Here is a 23,799-nt window from a genome sequence, read left to right on the forward strand (position 1 = left end):
CCTATCCTATCACCCATCTTTTGTCCTATATCTCCTATCCTATCACCCATCTTCTATGTCCTTTTCTTATATATCCTATCCTATCACCCATCTTCCATCTTCTTTCCTATATCTCCTATCCTATCACCCATCTTCTATCTACTTTTCTTATATCTCCTATCACCCATCTTCCATCTTCTTTCCTATATCTCCTATCCTATCGCCCATCTTCCATCTTCTTTCCTATATCTCCTATCCTATCACCCATCTTCTATCTCCTATCCTATATCTCCTATCCTATCACCCATCTTCTATCTCCTATCCTATCACCCATCTTCTATCTACTTTTCTTATATCTCCTATCACCCATCTTCCATCTTCTTTCCTATATCTCCTATCCTATCACCCATCTTCTATCTACTATCCTATCACCCATCTTCTATCTCCTTTTCTTACATATCCTATCCTATCACCCATCTTCTATGTCCTTTTCTTATATATCCTATCACCCATCTTCCATCTTCTTTCCTATATCTCCTATCCTATCACCCATCTTCTGTCTCCTTTCCTATATCTCCTATCTTATCACCCATCTTCTAAATCCTATCTCACTCGCAGACCACGGGAGCAACAGGACAAGACTATACAAGGCAAGACAAGAACTTGCAGTCCAGTCCAGTATGGTTTGAGGGGTAAGAGAGAGGATGGCAGAGTCCGATTTTCCATGGGACCTCCTTCCAGGCTGTGGCCTTGGGTCAATTCATGGGTCAAAATGAGTGAGCTGAGGACACAAGACCTGAGACTGATGGATCGACACACTGTGTCCGACCGCTGACTGCAGAGGTCGTGGAAACCAAAAGCAATTTCATGATCGATGATTCTGGTAAACATGGCAACTGCATCCCAAATGGCATCTATTTCCCTATGCAGTGCATTACTTTTGACCAGAGCCCTATTGGCCCTATACGGGGAATAGGGCCCTATATGGGGAATAGGGCTACCCTGCCGCCCCGTAGCCTAGTGGTTAGAGCATTGGACTAGTAACCCCCAAGCTGACAAGGTACAAATCTGTCGTTCTGCCCCTGAACAGGCAGTTAACCCACTGTTCCTAGGCCGTCATTGAAAATAAGAATTTGTTCTTAACTTACTTGCCTAGTTAAATAAAGGTTAAAAAATAAATTACAAAAAATTGGGGATGCGGAAATCATCATCTTCTTCTTCATCTGTTTTAATCAGGGTGGCTGTCTAGAACCACAATGAAATGTACATGGTTGAACCACTTCACATTGGGATGCAGTCTAGAGTTAACGCCGATCTCTGCTGACAAAACAAACAGCCACAGCATGGATTCAGACACTTGGCTACAGAGAGAGAGAGCGAGCGTGAAGTTACTCTAAACCTTTTAAATATTTATGCCCCCGTCCTCAACTATCACCCGTCCCAAAATGACAGCCTGCTTATACAGCGACATGAAATCAATTTGTTGAAAGGGTGTTTTTAAGGCTATCAAAAGCCATGTAGCTTGGGGAGCCCTGGTCCAAGTCCTCTAAGCCTGACAGGGTTTCTAATCAACAGTGCCCGCTGGTCTAGAGTCATTAAAGGGAACAGCAGCAGGTGTCTGTTTGGTTGGCCATCTAGCTGATTAGAGCCCACTCTGCTCTGCTACAGTACCACCGTAACACAGATTCATAATTCAATGCCAGGGTGTGGTGAGGTTTAATGTGCTTCTCTACCTCTCATTCTAACCCCCCCCCCCCCCCCCCTGCTCTATCTATCTATCTACCCTCTCTCCTTCTCTCTCTCTCCCTCATGCCACTATCGGGTGTAACCAGCACCAAAAGTCAACTACTCACTGAGACAGCTGCTGCCTGTTTTATGTCCTAATCCCACTACAATAGAACCGAATATAATAAAAGGTGATTCTTCAATATAACTCTAACATTACAGGTGCCAGAAAATCATAATAGTGTGAGATTGACCAAAAATAGTTCCCTACATTCTGACTGGGAAAGATTAGTTAGGATCTCGTTCCCTACCTCTTGGCCTACTCTTGGACTGACAGAGGTGCATGCTTCAAGAGATTGGCTGGAAAAATTGATATATATGAGAGAGAGAGAGGCCCATACAGAGAGAGAGAGACCCACAGAGAGAGAGAGAGAGAGAGAGAGAGAGAGAGAGAGAGAGAGAGAGAGAGAGAGAGAGAGAGAGAGAGAGAGAGAGAGAGAGAGAGAGAGAGAGAGAGAGAGAGAGAGAGAGAGAGAGAGAGAGAGATTTAATTTGAATTAAATTTGAATTAAATTTTAGTTTAATTTGAATTGAGAAAGACCAAACCACACGACTAACAACATTGGAGACTTTATGGAACACAAATCCTTCACGATCTCATCCTGGAACATCCAAAGGCCTGAGGTCATCTGCCTGGACTTCATCAAAGAAATACAGACATGATCATCCTATAAGAAAAATGGTATAGAGATGACGGACCCACTGGTTGCACTCTAGGTTAGAGAGAGCTGGTAGTCCCATCCACCAAACTACCAGGTGTGAAAAAGGGAGGGGACTCAGGGGGTATGATATTTTAGTATAGAGCAGACCTAACTCACTCCAATTAATTAATCAAAACAGGAACATTTTACATTTGGCTAGAAATTCAAAAGGAAATGATCTCAACAGAGAAAAATGTCATAATGTGTGCTACCTATATCCCCCCACTAGAATCCCCAAACGTTAATGAAGACAGCTTCTCCCTCCTAGAGGGGGAAATCAATCATTTCCAGGCCCAGGGACATGTACTAGTCTGTGGTTACCTAAATGCCAGAACTGGACAATAACCTGACACCCTCAGCACACAGGGGAACAAACATCTACCTGGAGGTGACAGCATTCACCCCCCCATATGCCCCCCTAGGCACAACTACGACAACATAACCGGGTCACAACTCCTGCAGCTCGGTCGCACGCTGGGTATGTACATAGGCAATGGTACGCTTCGAGAGGACTCCTATGGTAGGTACACCTACAGTGGCAAGAAAAAGTATGTGAAGCCTTTGTAAATACCTGGATTTCTGCATAAATTGGTAATATAATTTGATCTGATCTTCATCTAGGTCACAACAATAGACAAACACAGTCTGCTTAAACTAATAACACACAAACAATTATACGTTTTCATGTGTTTATTGAACACACCTTGTAAACATTCACAGTGCAGGGTGGAAAAAGTATGTGAACTCTCTTAATAACTCGTTGACCCTTGTTTGGCAGCAATAACCTCAACCAAACGTTTTCTGTAGTTGCGGATCAGACCTGCACAACAGTCAGGAGGATTTCTTTTCAGTTCCTTTTTACAAAACTGTTTCAGTTCAGCTATATTCTTGGGATGTCTGGTGTGAACTGCTCTCTTGAGGTTATACCACAGCATTTCAATTGGGTTGAGGTCAGGACTGGGCCACTCCTGAATGAATATTTTCTTCTGTTGAAGCAATTCTGTTTTTGATTTACTTCTGTGTTTTGGGTCGTTGTCCTGTTGCATCACACAACTTCTGATGAGCTTCAATTGGTGGACACATTCTCCTGCAAAATGTCTTGATAAACTTGGGAATTCATTATTTCATCGATGATAGCAAGCTGTCCAGGCCCTGAGGCAGCAAAGCAGGCCCAAACCATGATGCTCCCTCCACCATACTTTACAGTTGGAATGAGGTTTTGATGTTGGTGTGCTGTGCTTTTTTTCTCCACACATAGTGTTGTGTGTTCCTTCCAAACAACTCAACTGTAGTTTCATCTGTCCACAGAATATTTTGGAACATCCAGGTGCACTTTTGAAAACTTCAGACGTGCAGCGACGTTTTTTTGGACAGCAGTGGCTTCTTCCGTGTTCTTCCTTGTTTTGTGTTTCACGTATCGTAGACTCGTCAACAGAGATGTTAGCATGTTCCAGAGATTTCTGTAAGTTTACACTCTAGGATTCTTCTTAACCTCATTGAGCGTTCTGCGCTGTGCTCTTGCAGTCATCTTTGCAGGATACCCACTCCTAGGGAGAGTAGCAACAGTGTTGAACTTTCTCCATTTGTAGATGTGGACTGATGAACATCAGGGCTTTTAGAGATACTTTTGTAACCCTTTCCAGCTTTATGCAAGTCAACAATTCTTAATCTTATGTCTTCTGAGATCTCTTTTGTTCGAGGCATGGTTCACATTAGGAAATGCTTCTTGTGAATAGTAAACTCAAATTTTGTGAGTGTTTTTTAACGGGCTTGGCAGCTCGAACCAACATCTCCAATCTCGTCTCATTGATTGGACTCCAGGTTAGCTGACTCCTGACTCCAATTCACTTTTGGAGAAGTCATAGGGGTTCACATACTTTTTCAAACCTACAATATAAATCTTTAAATTATTAATCTTTAAATTATGAATTCAATACAGACAAAAAAAATACAATAATTTGTATTTTATTAGTTTAAATCACACTATGTTTGTCTATTGTTGTGACTTAGATGAAGATCAGATCACATTTGATGACCAATTTATGCAGAAATCCAGGTAATTCAAAACTAATCACATACCTTTTCTTGCCACTGTATAGCTAATCTCTTGGCAGTAGTACTGTAGACTACTTTATCACTGACCTCAACCCAGAGTCTCTTAGAGCGTTCACAGTCAGCCCACTGACACCCCTATCAGATCACAGCAAAATCACAGTCAACTTGAACAGAGCAATACTCAATCATGAGGCTTCAAAGCCAAAGGAACGCAATAATATTAATAAATGCTATAGATGGAAAGAAAGTAGTGTGGAAACCTACCAAAAAACTATTAGCCAACAACAAATTCTTCAAAGTAGCCACTCTTTGCATTGATGACAGCTTTGCACACACTTGGCATTCTCTCAACCAGCTTGACTGGAATGCTTTTCCAACATTCTTGAAGGAGTTCCCACATATGCTGAGCACTTGTTAGCTCATTTTCCTTCACTCTGCATTCCAATTCCTCCCACACCATCTCAATTGGGTTGAGGCCAGTTGATGTGGAGGCCAGGTCATCTGATGCAGCAATCCATCACTCTCCTTCTTAGTCAAACAGAACTTACACATTCTGGAGGTATGTTGTGTCATTGTCAGTAAGCGCAAACCAGATGGAACGGTGTATCGCTGCAGAATGCTGTGGTAGCCATGCTGGTTAAATGTGCCTTGAATTCTAAATAAATCACTAACAATGCCACTAGCAAAGCACACCACCACACATCCTCCTCCATGCTTCACGGTGGGAACCACACATGTGGAGATCATCCGTCCACTTACTCTGCGTCTCACAGACACGGCGGCTGGAACCAAACATCTCCAATTAGGACTCATCAGACCAAAGAACAGATTTACTCTGGTCTAATGTCAATTTCTCGTGTTTCTTGGCCTAAGCAAGTCTCTTCTTCTTATTCGTGTCCTTTAGTTGTGGTTTCCTTGCAGCAATTCAACCATGAGGGCCTGATTCACACAGTCTCCTCTGAATAGTTAATGTTGAGATGTGTCTGTTACTTGAACTCTGTGAAGCACTCTAATGAACTCATCCTTTGCAGCAGAGGTAACTCCGGGTCTTCCTTTCCTATGGCAGTCCTGATGAGAACTGGTTTTAGAGACTCTAGTTACCAAAATATGGTGTGGTGTACACATGGGTTATGTGTGGTAATGCAGACAGGACTTGACCACTAGAGACAATGAACACTGGGCAAATGTAGAAAATCCTCCAGAGTAAAATGTCACTGTTGTATGATTCATTTGGTTCACAAAAGTACTCAAAATACACTACATACAAAAGTATGTGGACACATGCTCGTCGAACATCTAATTACAAAACCATGGTCATTAATATGGAGTTGGTCCCCCCTTTTCTGCTGCAACAGCCTCCACTCTTCTGGGAAGGATTTCCACTAGATGTTGGAACATTGCTTTGGGGACTGGTTTCCATTGAGCCACAAGAGCATTAGTGAGATCAGGAACTGATTTTGGACGATTTGGCCTGGCTCGCAGTTGGCGTTCCTATTCATCCCAAAGGTGTTCGTTGGGGTTGAGGTCAGGGCTCTGTGCAGGACTAAGGGGCCTAGACGAACCATGACAAACAGCCCCAGACCATTATTCCTCATCCACCAAACTTTACAGTTGGCACTATGCATTGGGGCAGGTAGTGGTCACCAGGCCGATGTTTGGCATTGCACATGGTGGTCTTAGGCTTGTGTGTAGGAGTCAGGAGGAAGCTCAAAGGAACACACTGCTCCGTACTGACGATGTTTAACAGTAACAGTACTGGCCGGAGGGCCGAGAGACCACACACACACACAACACAATAAACCACATACACACAGACACAAACAAAGTTACACATAGGCTGAAATTTTTCAGAGCTGATCTGATTGATGGCACATAGAGTCAGGGCTCCAGACTAACGCCTTCCCCTGGTGCCATTCACTTTTTCAGTTGGTAGCACCAGCCCATGATTTGACCGCACCCCCAAAAATGTAGAAATGTGGATTCACACAAATAAAACATCTGTAAAAATCCAATAAAGTCATTAAAGTAATTCACAATGGTTTATTATTATTAAGAAGTGTAATTGGTTACTGAGATGGTATTCAATAAATATAAGGAGGAATGTATGATTCAAGATATTTTGATATGCAACCTCATCCAGCGATGGTATAATGTAGCAATAATAGTGACAATCAAAATAGGGCTCCAGAATTGTCTGATTTTTCAGATCTGATTGGTCAAAAGACCAATGCGTGAAAAAAAGATCAGAAGTGGTCTGCCTTTGTAAATGCAGCCTTCAATACACAATATATGGAACACGCAGTCATAAGTGACTTTATTAGACTCATGTTTTTGTATGAAGGTCTTGCTCAACAGCTTAATAATAATAATAATAATAATAACTAGGTGATTATTACCCTGTACATAACTAGGTGATTATTACCCTGTACATAACTAGGTGACTATTACCCTGTACATAACTAGGTGATTATTACCCTGTACATAACTAGGTGATTATTACCCTGTACATAACTAGGTGATTATTACCCTGTACATAACTAGGTGATTATTACCCTGTACATAACTAGGTGATTATTACCCTGTACATAACTAGGTGATTATTACCCTGTACATAACTAGGTGATTATTACCCTGTACATAACTAGGTGATTATTACCCTGTACATAACTAGGTGACTATTACCCTGTACATAACTAGGTGATTATTACCCTGTACATAACTAGGTGATTATTACCCTGTACATAACTAGGTGATTATTACCCTCTCTCAATAGCAAGTCTATGCTCACTGAGCCTGTACATAGTCAAAGATTTCCTTAATTGTGTGTCAGTCACAGTGGTCAGGTTTTCTGCCACTGAGTACTCTCTGTTTGGTGCCAAATAGCATTCCAGTTTTCTCTGTTATTTTTTTATTTTCTTTCCAATGTGTCAAGTCATTATCTTCTTGCTTTCTCATGATTTGGTTGGATCTAATTGTGTTGCTGCCCTTGGGCTTTGTGGGGTCTGTTGTGTTTGTGAACAGACCCCCAGGACCCGTTGGCTAAGGGGACTCTTCTCTAGTCTCGCTATCTCTCTCTCTTCTCTCTCCGCTCTCTCTTTCGAAAAAGCCACCTGTTTCTGAAAGGGGGTGTTGGGCAGGTAAACACATGAGATGCATCTTGGGAGTTCCATTCCACAGAGAGAGGCGTTATGGACCGGTTTTAACACACAAACAGAGCCCACAGGGAAAAGAAGAGCTCCCCATGTACAGGCTATAGCTTACTTTGAGTGATGTACCGCTCGCTCCCTGTGACACTTAGAATCCCATACACAGACAGACTCCAAGCCTCCAAAACAAAAACTAAATGGTGATGGTCCCTTCGCTTCGTCTACACTGCATGTAAAGAGCATCTTTACTGAACTAATTAATGGTTAAAGTAGCCAATAGTCCGACCCTACTTCCTCTCTATTCTCTTTCTCTCCTCTAACACCGAGCAGATAGATCCTCCCTCTTATGGCAGTTAAAAACAACAACAATGGCCCTGGTACAGCTACTGGAGAGACATCCTGCACGGTACACTATCTGACACACCTCTCAGAGTTCTGCCACTCACACCACCACACCACACCACACCAAACCACACCACCACAGACCACCAAAACACACCAGATAGCCTGGCACTGTGAAAATGATTTATACCTCACTCTTCTGGCACTCCATACAATTCCATAATTTAAGTATTTAGCAAATTAGCATGGGAAGCTTATACTATAACAATGTCTTTAAATGTAGTGTCTTTGTCAATTGTTTGTCAAGTTATTCCTATTTTAAGAAAATGCTTAGGAAGACATTGTATACAGTATTTCTGTAAAAGTAGTGGCTTAGTGGGTTGATATCGACTGGGAACAGTTGATTAGTGTGTTGATAACGGCTGGGAACAGTTGATTAGTGGTTTGAATACGGCTGGGAACAGTTGATTAGTGGTTTGAATACGGCTGGGAACAGTTGATTAGTGGGTTGATAACGGCTGGGAACAGTTGATTAGTGGGTTGATAACGGCCGGGAACAGTTGATTAGTGGTTTGAACAGTTGATTAGTGGTTTGAATACGGCTGGGAACAGTTGATTAGTGGTTTGAATACGGCTGGGAACAGTTGATTAGTGGTTTGAATACAGCAGCCGGGAACAGTTGATTAGTGGGTTGATAACGGCCGGGAACAGTTGATTAGTGGTTTGAATACGGCCGGGAACAGTTGATTAGTGGGTTGATAACGGCCGGGAACAGTTGATTAGTGGGTTGATAACGGCCGGGAACAGTTGATTATTGGGTTGATATTGGCCAGGAACAGTTGATTAGTGGGTTGATAACGGCCAGGAACAGTTGATTAGTGGTTTGAATACGGCTGGGAACAGTTGATTAGTGGGTTGATAACGGCTGGGAACAGTTGATTAGTGGGTTGATAACGGCTGGGAACAGTTGATTAGTGGGTTGATATTGGCCGGGAACAGTTGATTAGTGGGTTGATAACGGCCGGGAACAGTTGATTAGTGGGTTGATAACGGCCGGGAACAGTTGATTAGTGATTTGAATACGGCTGGGAACAGTTGATTAGTGGGTTGATAACGGCTGGGAACAGTTGATTATTGGGTTGATATTAGCCGGGAACAGTTGATTAGTGGTTTGAATACGGCTGGGAACAGTTGATTAGTGGTTTGAATACAGCTGTGGCAGAGTCAGGAGCCAGACCTGAGCCAACTCCCCCTGTTTACCGTAAGGAGCCATGGATGTTATCGGAGCTGTCGGCGAAGCTGAGGGCTGAGTCTGAGAGGGTCGAGGAGTTATTGGACAGAATGGAGGAGAGTGAACGGATGGGATATGAGGAGACACTCGAGGAGGTGTTAATAGATTTGGGGGAGTGTGAAGAGAGAGAGCAGTTGATTTGGCGTAGTATGCAAGGCATTCGCCCTGAGGTGTGTGGCCCCAGCCCCGTACCACCAGTGCCGGCACCCCGCACCAGGCTGTCTCTCCATCCCATCAACACAGGTGTTCCCGCCTGTCCGGCGCTACCAGAGTTTACCGCCTGACAGGCGCTGCCAGAGCTCCCGCTCCTCAGTCCAGAGGCGCCAGAGCTGCTGCCCCTCTGTCCCGAGCTGCCGCCCCTCTGTCCCGAGCAGCCGCCCCTCTGTCCCGAGCTGCCGCCCCTCTGTCCCGAGCTGCCGCCCCTCTGTCCCGAGCTGCCGCCCCTCTGTCCCGAGCTGCCGCCCCTCTGTCCCGAGCTGCCGCGCCTCTGTCCCGAGCTGCCACGCCTCTGTCCAGTGGGGTCATTGAGAGGGGTTGCCACGGTTAGAGAGCCACGGATGCGGACAATGAGGCGGACTAAGACAATGGTGAAGTGGGGTCCGCGTCCCGCGCCAGAACCGCCACCACGGACAGACGCCCACCCAGACCCTCCCCTATAGGTCAAGGTTTTGCGGCCGGAGTCTGCACCTTTGGGGGCGGGGGTACTGTCACCTTTCTGACCTTTATTTCCTTTGTTTTGTATTTATTTAGTATGGTCAGGGCGTGAGTTGGGTGGGCAGTCTATGTTTGTTTTTCTAGGGTTTGGGTATTTCTATGTTTTGGCCTAGTATGGTTCTCAATCAGAGGCAGGTGTCATTAGTTGACTCTGATTGAGAATCATACTTAGGTAGCCTGGGTTTCACTGTGTGTTTGTGGGTGATTCTTCCTGTCTCTGTGTTTGCACCAGATAGGACTGTTTTTGGTTTTCCACATTTATTGTTTTGTTAGTTATTTCATGTCTAGTTCCTTTATTAAAGAACATGAATAACCACCACGCTGCATTTTGGTCCGCTTCTCCTTCACCACAGGAAAACCCTTACAACGACTGTCTTGGTGTGCTTGGACCATGTTAGTTTGTTGGTGATGTGGACACCAAGAAACTTGAAGCTTTCGACCTACTCCACTACAGCCCCGTTGATGAGAATGGGGGAGTGCTCAGTCCTTCTTTTCCTGTAGTCCACAATCATCTTCTTTGTCTTGATCAAGTTGAGGGAGAGGTTGCTGTCCTGGCACCTTATCCCTATAGGCTGTCTCGTCGTTGTCAGTGATCAGGCCTACCACTGTTGTGTCATCGGCAAACTTAATGATGGTGTTGGTGTCGTGCCTGTCAGTACAGCCATGGGTGAACAGGGAGTACAAGAGGGGACTGAGCACGCACCCCTGAGGGTCCCCCATGTTGAGCGTGGCGGATGTGTTGTTAACTACCCTTACCACTTGGGGGCGGCCCGTCAGGAAGTCCAGGATCCAGTTGCAGAGGGAGGTGTTAAGTCCCATGATCCTTAGCTTAGCGATGAGCTCTGAGGGCACTATGGTGTTGAACGCTGAGCTGTAGTCAATGAATAGCATTCTCACATAGGTGTTCCTTTTGTCCAGGTTTGAAAGGGCAGTATGGAGTGCAATAGAGATAGCATAATCTGTGGATCTATTAGGGTGGTATGCAAATTGGAGTGGGTCTAGGGTTTCTGGGATAATGGTGTTGATGTGAGCCATGACCAGCATTTCAAAGCACTTCATGGCTACAGATGTGAGTGCTACGGGTTGGGCACTGTAAACTCAATGAAACCAGTGAGACTGAGCTCATTTATATGTGGCTTCCTGTTCTGTCTCCACAGGTGATTTCTGAGGGTTGCTTTTATATAGTCTAATTATGCACTGCATTGGTGAAGGGTCAACAGTAACACCCGTCTGTCTCCCCACTTACTCACCACCACCATGTGGGCTGAATACACACCACTCAGTGGATATCATATAGGGGCTTCCAGGGAAGAGAAGTGGGGGAGTCATAACCCAAATAAGATGGGTGTGTATTCAGTATGATACATGTATGTAGGCTCCATGAGTCATTTTCAGCTGGATATGAATGAAATAATTATTTGTGGTGTCAAAGTGACTATACATTTAAAAAAAAGGGCAATCCAAGTTGCTACCCTAATGAGTAGTGACAAAAACAGTAAGAACTAAGGTAAATTTACTTAAGATTTAAACTGCCAACATCTTAAAATGATATGTAACATTAACAACGCAGATATGGTCCTGCGTATTACCTCTAGGGGGAAATACAATTCCATCTACCACAGTCATGGCTATCAGACGGCCTTCAACTATCTTCTGTCCCCCACCCACTCAGCAACGATGGAAGGTGGTGCCATTTTTATGGTGTCCCTGGAGCAATTGGGGTTAGGGCACAACAACAGATTTTTCCACTTTCCACCTTGTCGGCTCCAGTGTTCTAACCAGAGACCTTTAGGTTACTGGTCCAATGCTCTAACCCCTGGGCTACCTGCTGCCCAATCTGGATAACCTCCCATCCAAAACAATACGCCAAGGTGCCAACTGTAAACACACATGAACTATAATTCTCAAATAGCACCAGCCCAAATGTCATTTAAAGTACAGTTCTCAATGGTGTGGTTCATAACACTCTGATTCTGAGCCACCCATGACTTTCCCTTGTATTTGAAGGACAGGAGGAACCGGATTCACCTCCAGAAATGGCTCTGCTCGCTATCCTCATAGTAGGTGGCAGGCAGCAGGCATAGCTTCCCTCTAAAGCCCCTCAGTGAGCTCATCCACAGAGAGAGAGAGTGAGAGAAAACAACAGAGAGAGGGGTGGTGGGAGCAGGCCAGCCACCAGCACCAACCTAATCGGTCTCAGCATGACCTATCTGGAGGGAGCAGATGGCGTCATATGGTGCCTGTTGCACAGACACAATCAGGAGGAGGGTGCTTTATACTTAGTCCGTCAGCCATTCAGTGTATTTGTGTGTGTTACGGGGTGGAAAGGTGATTTGAGGTGTGAGTGTACTACTCTACACAGAACCACTCACAAAATGTTTCCATTCTTTCCCTTACCTTTGTTTTTGTAGAGCATAACATCAACCATGTATGTCAAGTTGATATTGTTTTATTCTACCAATGAGAAAATAGTCACCAACAATGTTGACAGAGCTGTTGTAAAGGGAAAGGAACATTGCCAGGACCTCACTCTCCAACTAAGGTGCATGGATTAGGAGGCAAACTGTTGTACACTCTTCTAGGCAGTGTCAGCAACAATACACCATCCCACTGGGCACATGCTTAGCCTACTCCTGGTGATGACATTTACATTTACATTTAAGTCATTTAGCAGACGCTCTTATCCAGAGCGACTTACAAATTGGATGACATCATGACATCATGAATTGCTTTTGAGAATCACAGGCAGACAGCGCACAGGCAGACAGGCAGACAGGCAGACAGACAGAAAGCTGGGTCTCCATCCCTCACTCACAGTTAAGGCAGATTATCTCCACTAAGACTAACAACAAATGAGTGATGACAGACTTATTATGAGAACCGTAGAGATCACATCACTCACTTATGCCATTTAAAGGATCTCTATGATGTGAGCCATATCAAATCTTTCACCAGAATAAGCCATGTTATCCTACCTAGCCTGTGCCTGAATGCTGGTCTGTTTCTGGTCTATAGCCAAGTCCTTATGGAGTTGTCATGCCAAGCCAAATGTGAGAACAGCTGCCTAGTCCCTACAGTAAATCACCCGTTAAGACTTGGACAAGCTTAGAACTCCTCATCCAAATCAGTCACAATACCCATCATCATCATTTTCACCCTCCTCCTCATCACCATCAAGTGGTCTCAATGAGGGACACACCTGGAAGCTTCTAATTGGCTCCAGAAAAATATGCTCCCCAAGGACCCAATAGGAGCACTGCATTTTCCCTGTGCTGCATATAACAGATTAACTTCGTGGGTCATGCTTTTCAATTAGGAAAATTCATGAACTGAATGGAAATAGAACGAAAGCCAACTCCCAACTCCATAGAGACTGAATACCTCAGGTCAGGTGTGTGATCTGGCCAGAAGACTTGTTAAAGTCTATCTGAGATGTTCTCCATATTGACAACAACACAATAAACTCACAATAATATTCTCTAAATTCATAATAGTGTCAGAATGAAAAATTGTGGGTCTCAAATTGTGGCTACATCAATGACAGGAGCATTCAATTACGTCACAAAGCTGTTTCACACACATCATGTCCTCCAATGCTACAGTACAGAACTGTCTTGGCTGCCTCCTTTCTTCAGAAGGATTCCAATTTCCTTCCTCTATCAGAGAAGTCACTCTCTAAGCTATGACAACCCACTGAGCCACCCAGTGGATGGAAGCACAACACTTAGAGCCATCCGCATGTGTCTCACACACACGTCTCACACAGAGACACGTCTCACACAGACACGTCTCACACACAGACACACACATCTCTCACACACATACACACACGTCTCACACACAGACACGTCTCACACACCCGTATATCACACACGTCTCACACACAGATACGTCTCACACACAGACACACACGTCTCACACACAGACACGTCTCACACACACGTATATCACACAGGTCTCACACACGTCTCACACACAGACACGTATCTCACACACGTCTCACACACACGTCTCACACAGACACACACGTCACACACACACACACACACGTCTCACACAGACACACACGTCTCACACACAGATACGTCTCACACACAGACACACACGTCTCACACACAGACACGTCTCACACACACGTATATCACACACGTCTCACACACAGATACGTCTCACACACAGACACACACGTCTCACACACACGTATATCACACACGTCTCACACACACACACACACACACGTCTCACGTCTCACACAGACACACACGTCACACACACACACACGTCTCACACACACACACACACACACACGTCTCACATACAGACACACACCCTAGGGCGGCAGGGTAGCCTAGTGGTTAGAGCGTTGGATTAGTAACCGGAAGTTACTCATTTGCAAGTTCAAATCCCCGAGCTGACAAGGTACAAATCTGTCGTTCTGCCCCTGAACAGCCAGTTAACCCACTGTTCCTAGGCTGTCATTGAAAATAAGAATTGGTTCTTAACTGACTTGCGTAGTTAAATAAAGGTAAAAAAATATATATTTTTATATATGTATTTTTTTTAAACACAGTTATCCACAGCACTTGGTTTAGACCAGCCATACTGTGATAACTGAAAAGTGCATGCACCTGCAGATACATTATAAATGTGTGAGTGGATGTGAGAGAGAGGCCTGAAATGGAAACAGATGCAAGCACGCACATCACGGTGCTTGCTTAGCGAGTACCACTTTCTCCTGACTCAGTACCTCTGCCTCACAAACACACGTGACCGTCTTCATCATGCGTCTTAACCGATCGTGCCACCTCAAAAGCTAGCTAATGAGGCGACGTAAGCGGGACACTTCAGGCTAAGGAGTATGTTTCAAACATCCTCATGTGCCACACACACACACACACACACACACACACACACACACACACACACACACACACACACACACACACACACACACACACACACACACACACACACACACACACACACACACACACACACACACACACACACACACACCCTCTCACCTGGTCATCCAATCGGTGGGCCACTATAGTGGCTGCCTCTTCCTGCTCAGAATCACTGAGGGGTCTGATCCTAAGAGCCACCTGGGAGTGAGAGACAGGTAGAACACCAGAGGGTTAGAGCTTTCACAGAGAGAAACAGGGTTAGTAGAGCTTTCACATAGAGAGGAACAGGGTTAGAGCTTTCACCGAGAGGGGGACAGGGTTAGAGCATTCACAGAGAGAGGGACAGGGTTAGAACTTTCACAGAGAAAGGAACAGGGTTCGAGCTTTCAGAGAGAGGGAAAGATTGAGCTTTCAGAGAGAGAGGAACAGGATTAGAGCTTTCACAGAGAGAGGAACAGGGTTGGAGCATTCAGAGAGAGGAACAGGGTTGGAGCATTCAGAGAGAGGAACAGGGTTAGAGCTTTCACCGAGAAAGGAACAGGATTCGAGCTTTCAGAGAGAGAGGGAAAGGGTTCGAGCTTTCAGAGAGAGAGGAACAGGATTAGAGCTTTCACAGAGAGAGGAACAGGGTTAGAGCTTTCAGAGAGAGAGGAACGGGGTTAGAGCTTTCAGAGAGAAAGGGACAGGGTTAGAGCTTTCAGAGAGAGGGACAGGGTTAGAGCTTTCAGAGAGAGAGATGGACAGGGTTAGAGCTTTCAGAGAGAGAGGGACAGGGTTAGAGCTTTCAGAGAGACAGGGACAGGGTTAGAGCTTTCAGAGAGAGAGATGGACATGGTTAGAACCTTCAGAGCAAATGGGCTGGGTCCTGGTCAAAAGTTGTGCACTTCATAGTTAATATGGTGCCATTTGGGACACACAACATTAACAGCATCGAAGAGATTGCTTATTCACACCACAGCAATGGCCTTAATGTCATTCACTAGTCCACAAGAGCAAAGGATAAAGTCAATTATCATTGTCATTTAAAATAAACTAATAATTCACAGTTTAATAGTTTCAAAGTCCTTTATAAAAGTACACCTTAGTCATTACAGTTACGCTGTATTTTTAACACAGTAACTTTAACTCTGTAAAGTCACTGTGACATGTGCCTCTCTCCATCTCTTCTCCAAGCTCTCTTTCTGTCAAAACACTCTTCACGGCAGTGAGCTCAATTATGGCCTGCACTGCAGGGAGGTGTTTCTGCAGAAGAAGAAAACCTGCTCTCTAGATTCAGTATAATTACTATCATAGCATGGAGGGACGTTATGACACTCAGATGAGACAGACCAAGTTATAGACTGATACCCCATCCACACATGATCAACTAGAGTGGGGCAAAAAAGTATTTAGCCAGCCACCAATTGTGCAAGTTCTCCCACTTAAAAATATGAGAGAGGCCTGTAATTTTCATCATAGGTACACTTCAACTATGACAGACAAAATGAGAAAAAAAATCCAGAAAATCACATTGTAGGATTTTTTATTTTTTTATTTGCAAATTATGGTGGGTGCTGCTATGGTGACCAGTGAGTTGAGATAAGGCGGGGCTTTACCTATCAAATACTTGTGGATGACCTGAAGCGAGTCGGTTGGGCGACGAGTATGAAGCGAGGGCCAGCCAACGAGAGCATACAGGTCGCAGTGGTGGGTAGTATATGGGGCTTTGGTGACAAAATGGATGGCATTGTGATAGACTGCATCCAATTGTTGAGTAAAGTGTTGAAGGCTATTTAGTAAATAACATCGCCGAAGTCGAGGATCGGTAGGATGGTCAGTTTTACGAGGGTATGTTTGGCGGCATGAGTGAAGGATGCTTTGTTGCAAAATAGGAAGTTGATTCTAGATTTAAATTTAGGATTGGAGATGCTTAATGTGAGTATGGAAGGAGAGTTTACAGTCTAACCAGACACCTAGGTATTGTAGGTGTCCACATATTCTAAGTCAGAACAGTCCAGAGTAGTGATGCTGGATGGGCGGGCAGGTGCGGGGAGCGATCGGTGGAAGAGCATGCATTTAGTTTTACTTGCATTTAAGAGCAGTTGGAGGCCACGGAAGGAGAGTTGTATGGCATTGAAGCTCGTCTGGAGGTTAGTTAACACAGTGTCCAATGGGCCAGAAGTAACATAATAGTGATGTCTGCGTAGAGGTGGATCAAAGAATCCCCAGCAACAAGAGCAACATCATTGATGTATACAGAGAAGAGAGTCGGCCCAAGAATTGAACCCTGTGGCACCCCCATAGAGACTGCCAGAGGTTCGGACAAGAGGCCCTCCGATTTGACAGACAACTCTATAAGAGAAGTAGTTGGTGAACCAGACGAGGCAGTCATTTGAGAAACCAAGGCTGTTGAGTCTGCCAATAAGAATTTGGTGATTTTCAGAGTCGAAAGCCTTGGCCAGGTCGATGAATACGGCTGCGCAGTAATGTCTCTTATTGATGGCAGTTATGATATCGTTTAGGACCTTGAGCGTGGCTGAGGTACACCCATGACCAGCTCTGAAACCAGATTGCATAGCAGAGAAGGTACGGTGGGATTCTAAATGGTCGGTAATCCGTTTGTTAGCTTGGCTTTCGAAGACCTTAGAAATAGGTCTGTAGCAGTTTGGGTCTAGAGTGTCACCGCCTTTGAAAAGGGGGATGACCGCGGCAGCTTTCCAATCTTAGGGAATCTCAGAAGATAAAATAGGTTGAACAGGCTGGTATTGCAAAAATTCTGGCAGAAAACTTTAGAAAGAAAGGGTCCAGATTGTCTAGCCCGGCTGATTTGTAGGGGTCCAGATTTTGCAGCTCTTTCAGAACATCAGCTATCTGGATATGGGTGAAGGAGAAATGGGGAGGCTTGGGCGAGTTGCTGTGGGGAGTGCAGGGCTGTTGACCAGGGTAGGGGTAGCCAGGTAGAAAGCATGGCCAGCCGTAGAAAAATGCTTAATGAAATCCTCAATTATAGTGGATTTATCGGTGGTGACAGAGTTTCCTATCCTCAGTGCAGTGGGTAGCTGGGAGGAGGTGCTTTAATTCTCCATGGACTTTACAGTGTCCCAGAACTTTTTGAGTTTGTGCTACAGGATGCACATTTTTGTTTGAAAAAGCTAGCCTTAGCTTTCCTAACTGCCTGTGTATATTGGTTCCTAACTTCCCTGAAAAGTTCCATATCATGGGGGCTATTCGATGCTAATGCGGTATGCCACAGGATGTTTTTGTGCTAGTCAAGAGCAGTCAGGTCTGGAGTGAACCAAGGGCTATATCTGTTCCTGGTTCAATTTTTTTGGAACGGTGCAAGCTTATTTAAGATCGTGAGGAAGACACTTTTAAAGAATAACCAGGCATCCTATACTGATGGGATGAGGTCAATAACCTTCCAGGATACCCAGGCCAGGTCTATTAGAAAGGCATGCTCGCTAAAGTGTTTTAAGGGGTGTTTGACAGCGATGGTGGGGTGGTCGTTTGACCGCAGGTCCATTACTGATGCAGGTAATGAGGCAGTGATCATTGAGATCCTGGTTAAAGACAGCAGAGGTGTATTTGGAGGGCAGGTTGGTTAGGATGATATATATGAGGGTGCCCATGTTTACGGATTTGGGGTTGTACCTGGTAGGTTAATTTATCATTTGTGTGAGATTGAGGGCATCAAGCTTAGATTGCAGGATGGCCGGGGTGTTAAAGGGTTAATGAATCCAGTTGTTTATGTCGTCTGTTTTGGGAAAGTACCTGCATAAATGCACACCCATAATTGCACACATAATCGCTATATCACATTTGACATTGTCTGTAAGCTTGAGATTAGAGGTCGACCGATTAATCGGAATGGCCGATTAATTAGGGCCGATTTTAAGTTATAACAATCGGAAATTGGTATTTTTGGCCGCCAATTTCAATTTTTATTTTATACCTTTTATTTAACTAGGCAAGTCAGTTAAGAACATATCCTTATTTTCAATGACTGCCTAGGAACTGTGGGTTAACTGCCTTGTTCAGGGGCAGAACGACAGATTTGTACCTTGTCAGCTCAGGGGTTCCAATCTTGCAACCGCACAGTTAACTAAGTCCAACGCTCTAACCATTGCACTCCACGAGTAGCCTGCCTGTTACGCAAATGCAGTAGAAGCCAAGGTAAATTGCTAGCTAGCATTAAACTTATCTTATAAAAAACAATCAATCATAATCACTAGTTATAACTACTAATCCAGTTTAGCAGGCAATATTAACCAGGTGAAATTGTGTCATTTCTCTTGCGTTCATTGCACGGAGAGTCAGGGAATATGCAACAGTTTGGGCTGCCTGGCTCATTGAGAACTAATTTACCAGAAGTTTACGTAATTATGACATACATTAAAGGTTGTGCAATGTAACAAGAATATTTAAACTTAGGGATGCCACCCGTTAGATAAAATACCGAACGGTTCCGTATTTCACTGAAATAATAAACGTTTTGTTTTCGAAATTATAGTTTCTGGATTCGACCATATTAATGACCAAAGGCTCGTATTTCTGTGTGTTATTATGTTATAATTAAGTCTGATTTGATAGAGCAGTCTGACTAAGCAGCAGCAGGCCTGTAATCATTCATTCAAACAGCAATTTTGTGCGTTTTGCCAGCAGCTCTTCACAAGCACAGCGCTGTTTATGACTTCAAGCCTATCAGCCTAATGGCTGGTGTAACCAATGTGACATGGCTAGCTAGTTAGCTGGGTGGGCGCTAATACCGTTTCAAACGCCACTCGCTTTTAGATTTGGAGTAGTTATTCCCCTTGCGCTGCAAGGGCCGCAACTTTTGTGGAGTGATGGGTAACGATGCTTCGAGTGTGGCTGTTGTCGATGTGTTCCTGGTTCGAGTTCAGGTAGGGGCGAGGAGGGGGACGGAAGCTATACTGTTACACTGGCAATACTATAGTGCCTACAAGAACATCCAATAGTCAAAGGTATATGAAATACAAATGGTATATAGAGATATAGTCCTATAAATACTATATTAACTACAACCTAAAACCTCTTACCTTGGAATATGGAAGTCTCATGTTCTGAGCAAGGAACTTAAACACTTTTTTACATGGCACATATTTTACATGGCACATATTACTTTATTCTCCAACACTTTGTTTTTGCATTATTTAAACCAAATTGAACATGTTTCATTATTTATTTGAGGCTAAATTGATTTTATTTATGTTTTATATTAAGTTAAAATAAGTGTTAATTCTGTATTGTTGTAATTGTCATTATTACAAATTAAAAAATGGTCCGATTAATCGGTATCGGCTTCTTTGGTCCTCCAATAATCGGTATTGGCATTGAAAAATCATAATCGGTCGACCTCTACTTGAGATCATTTGCACACGAAAAATCATACAATGATGGAAAGACCTGTGTGTTGTCCTTGTTAATGCAAACAGAGAGGAGCTCCAACTTCTTAATCATAGCCTCAAATTTGTCCCGCATATTGAATATAGTTGCAGAGAGTCCCTGTAATCCTAGATTCAGGTCATTCAGGAGAGAAAAAACATCACCCAGGCGGTCAGACAAGTGAAAATTATGGTCAGTAAAGAAAACGTTTAACTTGTCTCTCAATGCAAAAAAAAATTACGTGTCAATACTTTGTCCCTTGATAACCAGCGCACTTCTTCTGTATGTTGTAAAAGCGTTACAATGGTCGCTGCCCATATCATTACATAATGCAGAAAATAAAAGAGAGTTCAGGGGTCTTGGCAGCAAGAGTGTCTCGGTGGATGCTGCTGGGTACCCAAGTGGCGTCGGAGCAAATGCTTGCAAGGCTTTACCACTCCACTGTCTCTCTGTCATGGCTCTTGTGCCATCAGTACAATACAACACATCTTGACCACCAAAGTCCATTGGATGTCGCAAAGCTGTCCAGTGCTTTAAAAATATCCTCTCATGTTGTCCTGGTTTCCAGTGGTTTTCAGAAGATGTATTCCTTAATTGACCCCCCATCCCCCAACATATACGATTCACTGGCTTGTATGTGAAGCAGTAATTGTTTCAAAACATCTCCTGCCATGTCACTTATGCGTCGAGAAACAGTGTTGTTTGATGAATTCATTGTCTTTATGGTTGTTTTGGTATTTTCTCCCAGCATTGTCCCAGCCATATCTGAAAGAATTAAGCCCTCCATAATAGTGTGGGGCTTGCCTCTCTCAGCCACTCGGTAGCTCACCATATAATAGTCATCTAGCCCCTTCTTATTAATGGTATCTGATGCTTTTATACATGTCTTACTACTTGAAAGTCTTCTTTATTCTCGCTCAAAAAAACTCTCGTGGCTTATTTCCAAACCGTCGTGTTTCGTTTCTAAATGTCTGCCCAAGAGTGAAGGTTTCCCGCGAGAGTAACGGTTAATGTGATGTTCATTATTTGACAAAGCTACCTGCATTTGACATTGTGTTGTTATTTCGCTGAACACTAGATGGTTTCATTTCATTTTTGCCAGTGAAAACGAGGCTACTCTGGCGATTTAAAAAAAACTCACCCAAATGCATAGGCCCGTTGGACAATATAAATGTACTGTTTGAAAATGTGAAGAAAAAAAAACATATACAATTTTTTAAAATTGTGAATGACATTTTTATTTGGCGTTCCCCCGGCATTGCGCGTACACCAGCCGTTTGGGAATATCTGGCCTGCAGTAGTCTACACAATTATCTAGTCACACCTTCCACGTGGCATTCAATTAAAATGTCCCCATAAAGGTAGGCGATACTACACTACTGTTCTCGCAGCAATAGTACAGAAGTGTGACAAAGTGTAGGCAGGCTACGCTAGTTTATCGTACTTACTGTCAGTTGCTGGTCTTTTGATTCGCCTGTGTCATTCATGGCCACTGGTGGTTGGAGTATCCTCGATTGTTAGAAAATAGTGGCTAAACTGTACATCGGTCAGACATCCTGCTCAATACCTGCACGACCCCTCTCTACCTACCTGTATGGCTTGTCCAATGTCGAACTCGATTGACGACGATAACTAGCCTAAAAACCTCTACCCTTCCTCAAAATAGTTCTAATTTACTTACGGTTAAATAGACACCTATCGCCAAAAGTGCACTCTTAAAAAACAAGTCTGATATAACAGCGTAAAACGAGTAGCCTCCATTCCATTTAATCTATTCTGTTTACAGAAATAATTAGTTTGTTCTTTCGCCCATGTATTTGAAGACATACGAGTATGCGGACGGAGAATGGCAGGTGTCCACTGTTGACTTCCCTTTCCCTTCACTCTCCCCTTCGCTTCTTTTATCTGACGACTCGTGTGTTGTTCCTGGATACCCCTGGAGATCAGTAGGTAGTTTAAACAGACAGGCAGAGGTGCGTAAAGCACCAGAGTAAGCAGCTGTTTCTTCGATTTGCCGCGGCCCAAGGACGACATCTGGTGGATAAATCGATGGCGCATAGAATTGCACTAACATCTCTCCAAATTACGGTGCCGGAATTGCTTGCCCTCAAAACTAAATAGAACATAGAATTTCATATTTTAGTCTGGAAATGAAAGTCAAACATACGTTTATAGAGCTAAATAAAATTACAATTCTCATATTTGTTTTATGCGGAATTGTAACTGATTGAAATGCAGCTAGGCCTACCACACAACCTGATGAGCTGCAGTTCGCGGCCGGGCTCAATGTGGGCGGAGTCAAACCTCGGGGCCGGACTACCTGTGGGCGGTGTCAAACGTATTTAACCCGAACCCTTCCCGCCTTCTTTAAGGTCAAAAGAGTTAAGGTAAACTTCGAAGGTATCAACATCAACAAAAGCGAATGTTAATCGAACCTAACCTACATGAATAAAAATATAAACAATGGAAGAGACTGTCATTATGCATAATGTATAGTGTAATATTCATGTTATACCAGTGCAGTGGCATATTTTTATATGACCTACTACCACCAATGTTAGCATTGCGTTAATTTAGCACCCATTTGAACGTGAGCTATCTAATTGCTCACAATGAGGGAATCTTATTTGGACAAATTTGCCTACTTGAGCAGTAAGCCTAGGTTTACATGTACAGTTATGTAATCAATTTGATCATATATTTGTGTTTTTTCAATGTATGCCTTGTTTTTAGTCTACTGTGTTAATTGTTTCAATTGTGTTATGTTGTTTAGTAAAGTTGACATAGAAGTCACCCGAGTCTGATCTATTTACTGGAGCTAGTATAACTTAATGTACAAAGCACATTCAGCTTGCCAGTATGTAATATATGAATATAATAATATAATAATAATAATAATAATATAATAATAATATATAATAATAATATATAATAATATATGCCATTTAGCAGACGCTTTTATCCAAAGCGACTTACAGTCATGTGTGCATACATTCTATGTATGGGTGGTCCCGGGGATCGAACCCACTACCCTGGCGTTACAAGCGCCATGCTCTACCAACTGAGCTACAGAAGGACCGTATGTCTATATGGTATAGTCTGTCTCCATTCTCACGAGGAAAGTAAATGGCATTATGAATCAGGATAGGTAGTAACTGTATATATATATGCTCAATGAAATAATATTACAAAGTTATAACATTTATCAACACAATTTGAACAGTACATGACAAACATAACAAGTCTGTAGTTCACTGCAACAATATCAGTAGTTTGTCCTGAAGCAGTGTTACAACACATCTGCTGGTACCACTTTATATAATATTTCTAATGAAATACGTTTGTATTCAGTGTGACTGTCAAACCTCAGATGGACAGCACAAAAAAATAGTCAGGGTAAAACATGGGCGGAGTCAAACATTTGACTCCACCCACATTGAGCCCAGCCAAATTGCACACTGCAGTCAGGGGTACTTGGGTGAAACTGCATACCAACC

The 23,799-nt window shown here is 43.6% G+C and overlaps 1 protein-coding gene across 1 annotated transcript in view; it reads right to left on the reverse strand.

Annotated features, from left to right (window-relative positions):
- LOC124038591 (kinesin-like protein KIF19) overlaps positions 1-22,691 on the reverse strand; it is a 142,255-nt gene extending 119,564 nt beyond the window's left edge. Inside the window, exons 1-2 of the mRNA XM_046354642.1 lie at positions 21,751-22,691; positions 15,038-15,118 (exon numbers count right to left, since the gene is read on the reverse strand). Coding sequence (XP_046210598.1) covers positions 15,038-15,118; positions 21,751-21,789 — 120 coding nt within the window. The 5' untranslated portion in view covers positions 21,790-22,691. The remainder of the gene's footprint in view (positions 1-15,037; positions 15,119-21,750) is intronic.
- Between the last annotated feature and the right edge of the window lie 1,108 nt (positions 22,692-23,799).

This window comes from Oncorhynchus gorbuscha, linkage group LG06 (genome assembly GCF_021184085.1).
Source record: "Oncorhynchus gorbuscha isolate QuinsamMale2020 ecotype Even-year linkage group LG06, OgorEven_v1.0, whole genome shotgun sequence".
Lineage (NCBI taxonomy): Eukaryota > Metazoa > Chordata > Actinopteri > Salmoniformes > Salmonidae > Oncorhynchus > Oncorhynchus gorbuscha.